The 13,295-nt window shown below is 39.0% G+C and overlaps 2 protein-coding genes across 2 annotated transcripts in view; both read left to right on the top strand.

Moving 5' to 3' along the window:
* LOC112119104 (transmembrane protein 56-B) overlaps positions 1-4,342 on the top strand; it is a 45,494-nt gene extending 41,152 nt beyond the window's left edge. The window contains exon 7 of the mRNA XM_026655489.1: positions 3,073-4,342. Coding sequence (XP_026511274.1) covers positions 3,073-3,388 — 316 coding nt within the window. The 3' untranslated portion in view covers positions 3,389-4,342. The remainder of the gene's footprint in view (positions 1-3,072) is intronic.
* The window catches only part of LOC112119095 (cytochrome c-type heme lyase), a 28,687-nt gene continuing 18,526 nt past the window's right edge, over positions 3,135-13,295 (top strand). Inside the window, exon 1 of the mRNA XM_026655488.2 lies at positions 3,135-3,157. The gene's annotated coding sequence lies outside the window, so the exon portion shown is untranslated. The remainder of the gene's footprint in view (positions 3,158-13,295) is intronic.

Raw genomic sequence — 13,295 nt, 5'->3', positions numbered from 1 at the left:
AGACCATTGTTCTGGATTTTAGTGTCAGTCTTGCCTCCTCTCATCTCCATCTTGCAATTAGAAAAATATTGGTATAATATACCTCTATAATTTGTATTTTGAGAAAGTAATTTTATGACTCAAATGAAACTATTTCTGGAGATCTGTAAATATGAATACTACTGAAAAGAGTTTGTTCAGTATTCCTAATGACTAACTTAATGCAAAAAAAAAAAAATGTATAGTACAGGACACCAAAGTCTTGCTCTTATAGAGCAGATTTCTGCTCTTTGAAAGATGTATGCTTTTTTTTTAACCCATCTGACAGAACCTACATTGTTTGAAATAGCTGATCTATAGAATTGAATTGTCTGCCTAAAATTTAAAGGTTTAAACCACAGTCTAGCAGAGCACTACTCTGCTCACTTCACAAAAAACACTATCACAATTTGCTTCCTTGTTGGCCATGTCGGCATAAAGACAAAGATCTGAATGGACCTAGAGATTGAACCTCCCTCTTCCCTAGTGATGGTCACTCTTCTCAGCTTTAAGCACATAAGTAGAATATTGAGGGCAGTATGAACTGCCCTGACGCTGTCTGTGCTATATCTGTTCTATAGTTAGTTCTCCAGCACTGTCTAATAATCCAGCACTTTCACAAGCATTACATTCACTTTTTAAAAAATTACAAATAAACTGCATAATTGTTATAACAGTAAATAGAGGTTTTACTTTTTCTTAAATCATTATCTTGCACCTCCTTTTTGTTCTTTGACGGGAGGGATAGCTCAGTGGTTTGAGCATTAGCCTGCTAAACCCAGGGTTATGAGCTCAATCCTTGAGGGGGCCATGTAGGGAACTGGGGTAAAAATCTGTCTGGGGATTGGTCCTGCTTTGAGCAGGGGTTGGACTAGATGACCTCCTGAGGTCCCTTCCAACCCTGCTATTCTGTGATTCTATACTGGTTTCTGATTTGGGCATGTCCATATACAAGGCAACTTTAATTTCAGCATTGATTTAGTCAGTGACGGGCAAACCATAAATTGTCGTTCTGACTTTGGTTGTGAGCAGTTGTTCTATTACCATTTTTTCATTTATTTAAAAAGCATTTATAAATTAATATGCTGGCACAGCACAGTACCTAATCATCATCTTGATGCATATCTAAGAAAATATTTGACTTTGATTATCTTACTAGGGATCTATAATGTTCAGTCATATCACAAGTATCTGTCAATATGGCTGTGCCCCTTAGTAATAAATTTGTAACAGGCCATACTATTAGTTTTACAAAGGGAAAGTTCTAACAATCATTACACCTGTTGCTTAATGGTCAATAGTTTTAGCTGATTATGCCTTCAGAGGTTCAGCAGTTAAGCTGTTTTCTATGGTTTGGTCCTCTCTGTCCTTTCTCTGACCTGTCACTGCTATACAAATCTTCAATGGGGTGATTTTATTGGGTGAATGAAGGGAAAGAGAGGAACATACAGTAATGCAAATACTTCCTTAAGAAACCAACCCACAGGTTCTACTTGCCAGGCAATAGACTATATGTAATAGTTACACCTCTCTAGTAGGGCCTCAAAATATAGAAAACCTACTCAAAATTACTCCTGCACACTGACTTTTTTCATACAGCTAAGCATTAACATAATAATGCAATGCAACTTGTAATGTTTAGAGCTGAGGTTTTGGCTTGGGACCAGACTGATCTCTAAGGATCTTATTAGGACAGTAACAAGGCACCAATCACAAAAGCCCAAATCCAGCAAATGTGAAATAACAGATGGGGGTCCTACCTACAACACCAATTCCAAACTTCTTTCTTTCCCTAAAATTAGGCCCTACCAAATTTACGGCCATGAAAAACTTGTCACGGACCATGCAATCTGGTCTGCCCTGTGAAATCTGGTCTTTTGTGTTCTTTTACCCTATACTATACAGATTTCACAGGGGAGACCAGCGTTTTTCAAACTGGGGGTCCAGATCCAAAAGGGGGTGCAGGGTGGTTGCAAGGTTATTGTAGGGGGGAGTCGTAGTATTGCCACCCTTACTTCTGTGGTGCTGCCTTGAGAACTGGGTGGCTGGAGTGTAGAGGCTGCTGGCCGAGGACCCAGCTCTGAAGGCAGCAGCACAGAAGTAAGGGTGGCAATACCATACCATGCCATGCTTACTTCTATGCTGCTACTGGTGGCAGCGCTGCCTTCAGAGCTGGCTCCTGGCCAGCAGTCATCACTCTCCAGCTGACCAGCTCTGAAGGCATCGCCGCCACCACCAGCAGCACAGAAGTAATGGTGGCAATACTGCAACTCTCCTACAATAACCTTGCGACCCCTGCTCTAAAGCTCTCTTTTAGGTCAGGATCCCTACAGTTACAACATTGTGAAATTTCAGATTTAAATATCTGAAATAATGAAATTTACAATTTTTAAAATCCCATGACCATGAAATTGACCAATTGACTGTGAATTTGGTAGGGGCCTTAATCTATAATTTTGAGGAAGTTTGGAGCTACATTTCTCAGCTCAGTTTCACTTCTAAAAAAAAATTGAATAGCAGTTTCTCATCGGGGAGTGCAAATTAAAATGTTCAAAGAACGAAAAATAAATTATTTCACAGTAGTTATTTTAAAATTAATTTACAAAACAAATTATCTATGCTCTACAGCAGTGGTTTTCAGCCTGTGGTCCGCAGACCCCTGGGCGTCCACAGATTGTCTAAGATTTCCAAAGCCTCCATTTGACATTTTTTAGGGGTCCACAAATGAAAAAAGGCTGAAAACCACTCCTCTACACTACAGTAATAGCAACTAACATGTACACTTATTAGTTTACAATTCAAATTAGGAGATTATTGTACATGCTGTTCCTTAAAATATTGTTATGAAACTTTTTTATGTAGTAATGGAGATTACACAATGCTTTGCACCAAGATAATTAACAGGCCTAGAGAGATTTTAGATGAAGCGATAATACAAGGCAGAATTTTAGATTGGGAGGGCTTGGGGATAAATTGATGAATAGTGACTGGTCATAAGAAGGGATTTGAAAAATCTGAAACTTGTTTGGTTTTGTGAACACTTCTCTCTTGCAGGTGGTTCTTTGAAGTGCTGGGGTACCCCAAATCTTCAAAAGCCAACATCATCAATGGGGTGCTGATGACGATTGTGTTCTTCATGGTGAGGATTGTAGTCATGCCTGTTTATTATGCCGACGTCATTTCTGTGTTTGGAACAGAGGCTTTCCACAGAGTAGGAGTTGCAGCCCAAAGCGCCTGGATTATCTCAAGTGTTGTCTTGGATGTGATGAACTTGATGTGGATGGTCAAAATTACAAAGGGATGCTACAAAGTTATTTGTCTCATTGGACAAAAGGAAGTCAAAATACGTAAGAATGGAAAATCTGACTAGAAATCATATATGTAAAACTGAACTTCTCTATAAAGATCATTTGGGTTCATTGAAACAATGCACACTTTTGCCACAAAATGCTCCTCTAAGGAAACAAGGTATTGCCTCTTTATTGATCTTAACCTTTCTCTTGCCACACTGCCTGCATGCCCAGGGTCACTTCATTTAAAGACAATCCCACTCTATGGAATGGGAAACAATGGCATATGACATACCGTATGTATAGGTTCATACAAATGAGTCTAGCTGTGTGTTCTAAGCACTTAACTGACAAATGAACTTAAAAAGGAACAGACTGATTAGTTGGTGGTCTTCTATCAATATGTTCCTAAAATATTTTCACTCAGGTTTCTCAATGTGTTTTTTAAAGCCTGTGAATGTTAGGATCTTTTGTTGTAAGTTATGCAGATATGGCAAATTTCCTGCCATGTTTCTGTGCTTTCTCTTATTAGTATTTGGTGTTAACAATCAAGATTTCATCCTTGACAACTTATTTTTTTGCAACAAAGGCTAAGAATTTAGCTTTGATGCTATGAAATATTTGACTGACTTTCTGCTGCCTTATATGCATGGACACAATCTTTTGGGGGATTTATGAAACAGTTTTACAGATACTGGTATAATGTATTGTTTTATCTTTTAAAAAATCTTTTATGTGGAGGGATGACTGTGCTGCTGTGCTAATGTACTTCTAGTAGTATTACTGTTAAATCTGATCAGAATTCTGTCACAAGTTAACATGGTAAACAGTGTGTGGAAACAAACTCATTCTTATTATAGTGCTCTCTCCCTGTGAAGGCTGCTGCTGCTACTACTTTTGAAAAGTATTGCAACTCTGCTTCTAAATGTATTATTATTATTTAACCAAGAGACTTCTAGGGTGTAAACAACTTAAGTATAGGAGACTAAATACTTTTGTATATGTGGCTATGTCACAGTAACCCTCTCCCCTCCAGAGCCGTCTTCTTAGTATGAAAATGCTCATACTGTGCTCAAATGCTTATATAAATATGTATTTGTCATATTTTTCTTGTTATTCATATGGCTGGAAATTTGAGGTGCTGGCCAAAGAAAGCCCATCTTGTAAGCAAGAAGACTTATCAGTGGACCCAACAGAGAATAGTTTCCTTTATTCTCTTCAAAACTGTTGAGAAGACCTATAGACTGGGTCACAGAAGCAGCTAACATCATCAGGGACAACATTCTGTTTTTGGATCCACATAGTCCTTGGCAGATATTCTGCTTTCTCTTCAAGCATAGAACTTCCAGTGATGTCTGTGGGAGATGGGGGAAATTAGAGCATGTGGAAAGATCAGAATATGAAAGAGATGCCAACCTGAGAGATTTGTTTTCTCCCATATAACTGTTGTGGAGCAGCTAGGTGTGTTTGTGGTGGTTTTGTTTTTTGTTTTGTTGTTTGTTGGAACAATGCTTTCTTCACTTGATTTGTCATCACTTGCGGTTTGTGACACCATCTGCTAGTATGTGCTGCTGAAACTGCTTTTTCACACACTAGTGTGGTGCTATTACATAAAAACATTGTAGCAAACTACTCAAGCAACTTCTTTTGTTTTTGTTTCTTAACATTTATCAAATTCTTGCCCTGTTGGGATACGTTTTTGTGCTGTTCTCTTTAGCAACACCCCTCAAAGTGAAATCTTCTTTCCTCTAAACAAATGCAGGTGTCTGGCTATTAGTTAGTGTGGGCTAGAAGGGAGAGCTGTAAAACAAACAAAAAATTTCCAGGAACTAGCTGTCCCTTTATGATTTACTGAGGGCTTGTCTACACTTACAGCTTTGCTGTAGCACTTAGTGAAGACTGCCTACAGCGATGGAACAGCTTCTCCTGTTGGCAGAGGTACTTAACCTCCCCAAGAGGTAGTAGCTATATCAATAGGAGAAGCCTTCCTGTTGACATAGCACTGTCAACACTGGAGGCTAGGTCGGTATAACTACATCGCTCGGGGTGTGGATTTTCCACACTCCTGAGTGCTGCAGTAATACTGACATAAGTTTGTCGTGTAAATCAGGGTTTTGTCTCCTTAGGTCACCAAGAAGACTTCACAAACTGCTAGCAAAGGTCTTTTGCATTGTCTTGCAGTATAGCCAAGTCAGTTGTGGCTAAAGCAGTTCAGTTCTCCTCTTTGAAGAGTACAATAGAGCATTATATGGGCTGATTTAATACTCACTTTTACAGGTGTAGTTACATTATTTAACTAACAGTAATTTTTTTCAGTACTATCTCTTTATTTTTCAACGGGTGGGAGGCAAAGATTGCTAATGCATTCTGTTCCTTACACTATATTCTTGGCAGTCCTGTTGCCTTATTATGTTAGATGAGTTGTTCAGTCCTAGAAAGCATAGTAACAGAAGTGAGTCTTTTGTTTTCTTTAATTGTCATTCTTGAATTAGCACAGTGCCTTGTCTTCGGTACCAATAAATTCATATTATCAGTCAATTGACCTCCATTACATTTTTTATTAAGGAAAACCTTTTTATCAACATGTAGTTTCAGATACTTTTTAAAATAGTGATTTAATTAAACACATCCTGCACAACATTCAATATGCACACAAAGGCAGTTCTATTGTATTAGTGTTTAAGATGGTAACTAGGTAACTAGTGAAAGAGATTTTTTTGTGTGCTCTGATTCAGTAACTAAGTATGCACATTTGTAATAACTTATGTTTACATTTTGGTTCTCTTAGCCAGTTTCAAAATCAGTAATTTAGTAGACTCAAGCACTTTGGTGAAAATACACCTTGAACATAGAAGTATGATGTTTACTAATTCTGAAAATAAAATATGGTAGGATGAAACATTTTTTCATAAGGAAAATGATTTTACAGCAAGTAAGGACTTCATGAAAACTGCACTGGAAGTCCATCCTTTTTAAAGCATTCATCTTTAATGGCATTTGAATCCTACATACAGTAAGTTAAATTCCTAATTTCCAATGTAGAGTCTTCACTAGAGCTATAAACTTTAAAATGGTTTATTCCCTTTATTCTCTATTATACATAAATCATAGATAGTGATTAAGAGAGTCAGGTTTATCATAAAAATATGAAAGATTATATTAAAATTAGATTGGACAAAGTCCTAGAAAATGAAGTGTGGGGAACAATCTACAGTGGAAGAGGAATGGGTTAGATGACCTACTAATCCATTTGGTCCTAATAGCTTTTATCCTCTATGATTCAATTACATTGTTATAGAAGATCAGCAAATATATCCAACCATATTTGCTATGTCCATTTGGTTTGAATTAAGTTCTGATTTATTTTATTTGGTGTTACAAGTTTATACTATAACCACACAGCAGTTGTGTGCTAGAATCATTTTAAAATGATCATGAATGCCAATGTGTTGGGCAAGGACAGAAATATGCAGACTGCACATATGTGATGGACGGAATACACCTATCCTTTATTTTTAGGGCTCCTTCACAGGCCACTAAGATTATATATGATGCAGCATATTATATAATACTGACACCAGTTGCTGTTTGTTCCTCTGCTACGCTCATAGTTTAGTAGTTACATTTCTCTATCTGAAATATCAGTCTAAAACTGGACAGATTAAATTGTCCCCTTTATTCAAAGTAGAATTGTTGCTAGAATTTGCGATTACAAGCATCTGTCTTTTAAAGAACTTATGATTAATATCTAATACACATATGCACCTTAGTCTTGCAAAATTTTGTAGGTCCGTGGTGAGCAGTGTGGAGTTTTTTGGTTTGGTTTTTTCCCAGGCAGGGGGAGGAGGAGTTGCAGGGGGTTTTGGTGGGTGTATGTGTCTGGGGTGGCAGTTCTGAAAGTGTATGTGCAGACATTCATTTGGGACTAGATTTTTTTCCCTTAGGATTTTGCCATCCTAGGAGGTAAAAAGAAGTCAGTGATTCCCTCTTTGAGCTGAGAGGTAGTAACCTGAACAGCCTATTGCAAAGCACCTTTCTGCTGCCATCTTTGCATTCAGCAAACTCTACTGGCTGAGATATTAAGAGAGGATACCATGGCACTTCCCCTTATTAAATACTTGGTACTCAGTGCTGTAGAGGACATAACACTGAGGGTATATCTACAGTGCAATGCAAGCCTGGGCTCAGACTCAGGCTTGAGCTCTAACCCCACTTCTGTCTACACACAAAGCTGACTAAGGCCAGTAAGCCCCTGGACTTAGACCCTAGGATCCAGCAAGAGGGGTTCATCCAAACCCAAGTCCCACTAGTCCACAGTGCATCATTTTGTATTGTGGATGCAGCTTGGGCCTCGGTCCCCCAGACTCATGTCCTGATAGTCTGCCAATTCTATCACACAGTCCCATGGGCCAGTGTTCCTTGTTTTTTCTATCTCAAAACTAGCCAGTTGACTCCCAGGAAATGGAAGCAACCCCCCACGTTCAAGTACAGCTGCTCAGTGTTTTACATTGTATTCTGACTGCTGAGCTGCAAACAGAGTGAACCGTCTCCTGCACTAGCTATGGCCACCAATAAGAAGTCCATTGCCAAACACGTTGTTCCCTGGTGACAGGACCACAGTCAGATATTGGTTAATCTCTGGTGTGAGGCAAGCAAGAAGTTTCTCTTCACTACAAAACTGCAGATGAATTGGCAGCGTGGGGGATTCACCAGACTGGTGACCAGTGCTGGGAGTGGATTAAGCAGCTCAAGACTATTGGAAAGCCAGGGTTGAAAACCACACCTTTGGGAACTCCCCAACATCCTGCCTCTTTTATGAGAAGTTTGACGGGGTGTTGGATATTGCACCAAGCACTGAGCCAACAGCAGTTCACGACAGCCTGGTCAGCCGGGATGGTGACCTTCTGACCCCTGAATTACTCCTATACTAGAGAGGAACCAGCAGGCACCAGATCCAGCTAGTGAAGTGACTTGTGCTCACACTGGTTTCCAAAGAGGTTCTGCCACTGGAGTAGCTGCAGCACATGCTGGGTCCATGCTCAAAGGAGCTGTCTGATGATCCCCCCCAAGGGCGGAGCCTGCTGCAGAACTGGCAGCAGAAACAGAAGAGACATAAGTAGCCCCAGAGCCTGGTATGTTTCTGGCTCCATGTTTGTTGCTCTTAATAAAGGAATGGGAGGAATTTCAGATTTATGACCCGATGTAAAATGTGTTACAAGTAGGGCTGTTGATTAATCGCAGTTAACTCACGTGATTAACTCAAAAAAATTCATCGCAATTAATCGCATTGTTAAACAGTAGAATACCAATTGAAATGTATTAAATTATTTTTGGATGCTTTTCTAAATTTTCAAATATATTGATTTCTATTACAATACAGAATATTGTGCCCACTTTATATTATATTTTTGATTACAAATATTTGCACTGTAAAAATGATAAACAAAAGAAATAGTATTTTTCAATTCACCTCATAGAAGTACTGTAGTGCAATCTCTTTATTGTGAAAGTGTAACTTACAAATGTAGATTTTTTTTTTGTTACATAACTGCACTCAAAAACAAAACAATGGAAAACTTTAGAGCCTGCAAGTCCACTCAGTCCTACTTCTTGTTCAGCCAATCGCTAAGACAAACAAGTTAGTTTCCATTTATGGGAGATACTGCTCCCTGCTTCTTATTTACAATGTCACCTGAAAGTGAGAACAGGCGTTCGCATGGCACTTGTGTAGCCGGCATTGCGAGGTATTTATGTGCCAGATATACTAAACATTTGTATGTCCCTTCATGCTTCGGACACCATTCCAGAAGACATGCTTCCATGCTGATGATGCTTGTTAAAAAAATAATGCGTTAATTTAATTTGTGACTGAACAGCTTGGGGGAGAACTCTTCTGTTTTACCCACATTCTGCCATATATTTCATGTTATGGCAGTCTCGGATGATGACCCAGCATATATTTGTTTTAAGAACACTTTCACTGCAGATTTGACAAAACTCAAAGATGGTACCAATGTGAGATTTTTAAATAGCTACAGCACTCGACCCAAGGTTTAAGAATCTGAAGTGCCTTCCAAAATCTGTGAGGGATGAGGTGTGGAACATGCTTTCAGAAGTCTTAGAAGAGCAACACTCAGATACGAAAACTACAGAACCCGAACCACCAAAAAAGAAAATCAACCTTCTGCTGATGGCATCTGACTCAGATGATGAAAATGAACATGCATTGGTCTGCACTGCTTTGGATTGTTATAGAGCAGAACCTGTCATCAGCATGGACGCATGTCCTCTGGAATGGTGGTTGAAACGTGAAGGGACATATGAATCTTTAGCACACCTGGCACATAAATATCTTGCGGTGCTGGCTATAACAGTGCCATGCGAACACCCATTCTCACTTTCAGATGACATTGTGAACAAGAAGTGGCCAGCACTATCTCCTGCAAATTGTAACCAAACTTGTTTGAGTGATTGGCTGAAGTAGGAGTGAGTGGACTCGTAGGCTCTAAAGTTTTACCTTGTTTTATTTTTGAATGCATTTATTTTTTGTACATAATTCTACATTTGTAAGTTCAACTTTCATGAAATAAAGAGATTGCACTATAGTACAGTATGAGGTGAATTGAAAAATATTATTTCTTTTGTTTTTTACAGTGCAAATATTTGTAATAAAAATAAATATAAAGTGAGCACTGTACACTTTGTATTCTGTGTTGTAATTGAAATCAATATATTTGAAAATGTAGAAAACATCAAAAATATTTAAATAAATGGTATTCTATTATTGTTTAACAGCGCGATTAATCGGGATTAATTTTTTTAATCGCTTGACAGCCCTAATTACAAGCTGTGGCTAGCAGCGTTTATCTGCCAATGGCAGAATGCGTGCCTGCACCTTGGTGTCCCTCCACCTCCCACCACCCTGGTAATTCAAAATGGTGACTGGGAAGCACAAAGTGCAATTCAGCATTTAAAATTTAATTTTTACGCAAATGTACGGAATTTATTTATTGGCACTGGTTTCGCTGTTTGCACTGTTCAATGTTTGTTTTGTGCACTTTATTTTATTACTGGTTTTGGTATTGGTTTATTATTGGTGTTGTGGTGTTTGTAATGGCAGCTGACTTGCCTGATGATGTTTTAATATTGTTTTTCTGTAATACAGCCATGTTCACACATAAAGGCTTTTATTCTATTAAGGAAGTTTATTACCATCCCTGCATCACATCATATAATGTGTATTTCAAATAATAAGGATAAGAACATGATAGGGCATAACTAGGAAGCTGTATCCAAACACAATTTCTCAATACATCTATTTACATCAATCCATAATGAAAATTCTGTTCTTGCCAGACAGTACACCGCCCCCGCATTTCATAAGCAGTCATTTCATCCATAATTAAAATTCATTACAGTCCCCTACCATTCATTGTAATCAGTACTTCATATACTGTTAACTTTGATGTAAAAACACATTCATGAACTTACTATTCTCCCTCATCCATTGGTCTATACAAGTCCACGATATGGGAGCATAGAGCATCCATGATTTCTGTTTACACGTGCATCCTGTCCTAGCTGTCATAGGAGCACTTGTTGGGCTGAGTGTATTGGTTCAACAATCCATTACTGTCATAGGTCCATTCAGGGGCAAATGGCCCACCTTTGGCTTAACAAAAATTGTGAAGAACACAGCAAGCCTCAGTATTGTAGACAGCACTGATGACACTGCAATCCAAAGTTATTGAAACAGCACCAGCAGGATTTCAGTCTGCCAAATGCACATTCAACCACTATTCTATACTCACTGACAATGTAATTAAACCTTCTTTTCCCTGGGCTCTGAGATCAGGATACAGTTTGATAAGGCAAAAGGGGGCATATGGGGTCCCCTAGAATAACAGTGGGGACAGTTACTCCATTTATGACAATGTTATTTGGTGGGAATAGTGTCCTGTCCTGTCCATGAAGGTAGACTCGCTATTGGCCAAAAACGCTGGCATTAGCAATCTTCCAGTACAGCCCACATTGGCATCCATAAAACCTCCTTTGTAGTCCACAAGGGACTGCATAACTATGGATTTGTACCCTTTGCAGTTTATGTATTCGTGCTCCTTGAGGCCAAACTATGGACACACAATTCCCATCAGTGGCCCTGGTGTAGTTTAGAAACCCCAGTCTCTCAAAAGTAGCAATTACTTCACTGATATTGTTTCTTTATGCCAGCCACCTTTGGGTAAATCACATGCCTGATTGCCTCTGAAACTTCTGCCATCATTTTACCCAAAGTTGACTTTCCAACACCAAACTGGCTAGCAATGGACCTGTAGCAGTCTGTGATAGCTTCCAGATTGTTATAGCAACCCACTTTGTGACTGGCAATGCAACCCTCAAGTGTGCGTTGTGACACTGGAAGCTGCTCACATAGCTCCAGAAATGTAGCTTTCTTCATGCAAAAGTTCTGGAGTCACTGCTGGTCATCCCAGGTTACATGACAATGATCCCACCAGTCTGTGCTTGTGTCCCTAGTCCAAAAATGCCAGTCTACATAGGGGGCATCAGGAACAATACTCAGAGTCATGAGCAGCCCCAGCCAGTTCAAGTCCATATCCTCCTCCTTCCTCTAACAGGTGCTTTCGGGAGGTCAGAAAACACCACTTAAATATCCACCACTGTCTCATGGATACTCTGCCCATTTCCCGAAATGGGAGTGAAAACAAGTTCTTCAAATGGTGACTCTGCCATCTTGGTGGCTCTACTTGATGGGAGTGTGCAGACCCAAAAGATGGCTCAGCAGGATGTTTTGGCAGGCTGTGACAGCTTCCTGTAACATGTGGGTTGGATATTTTTTCACAGTGCACCACAAACAAAGGGCTAGAGCATCTACAGTTGGGGAGGGTGCTACAAAGCCTGGGATAGGGTAGTTTGATTTGGGTCTGTGTAATGCAGTGTAAATGCCTGAGCACAGGTATGAGACCAGGCTGCAGAAATTCTCAATCTGGGGTCTATGCTCAGTGTGCACGCTCAAGCTCAGGCTCACAACATTGAGCCTGGGCTTACATTGCAGTATAGACATACCCAAAGATGGTCCCTGAGGAGCTTTTCCTGCACACACTTTCACAATCAATATGTAGAATCTTGATATAGAAGACTTAAATATTTGCTTTATTTTTCTGTCTACAATTTGCCTATATATCCTAGAAAAAACAAATTGGCTAAATCCGTTTACAGTAGAACACTATCTTCATAATATAACAAGAAATATGAACACATTTTTTGAACTTCCATATTTAACAGTCATTGTCTTGTATATCAAAAGGTTGCTATGGCATCAGATGTCTTGCTCCTAGCACATCTCCATTCATTAATGTAGATTAATGGAGTTAGTCATGTATAATATTCTGTGCCTAAATAACTTGGGTTTTTTTTTTTTGCCTTTTGTTCTGTGAATAGCATGTGGAATAGATGTAATATGATGTGGGAGGATGTTACCAGTAAATGTTGAAACATAGGTTCTCTTGCATTGATGTCCTATTTTCTGACTCTTTTTTTTGCATTTTTGAATGGTCACTTTCAAAACAATTGGATGTGTCGTGGCATATTTGATTGTACTGTTATATCCCACTCATAATTATGTATACTACACATAGAGAGTAGAGAATTTGTTTCAAAATGTTTATTGAAGGAAAAGATTTTCTGCCTGATGTGTGTGTTATAATAGATTTTCAATTGAGTTAGGAGCCAGAGTTTCATAGCCTTATGTCAGAGAGCTTCTTAATGGATAACTGTATCCTACTTTAAAGTGGTAAGAATTCCATAATAGTTTTTCTTTCCTAGTCCAATTTTAAGTTACGCATGTGGATCATACTGTGTCTTTACAAATATATGCCCATACAAAGGAATTCATGAAATGACTTGCTCAGAGGAAGCTACCTTTTATTTTACTCATTAATCTCTCTGACCCCACAAATGTTCTTGTGTTGC

This window comes from Terrapene carolina, unplaced genomic scaffold (genome assembly GCF_002925995.2).
Source record: "Terrapene carolina triunguis isolate 2854851 unplaced genomic scaffold, T_m_triunguis-2.0 Scaffold210, whole genome shotgun sequence".
Taxonomy (NCBI): domain Eukaryota; kingdom Metazoa; phylum Chordata; order Testudines; family Emydidae; genus Terrapene; species Terrapene triunguis.
Note: the sequence above shows the minus strand (reverse complement) of the source record. Positions and strands in the feature narration are given on the sequence as shown.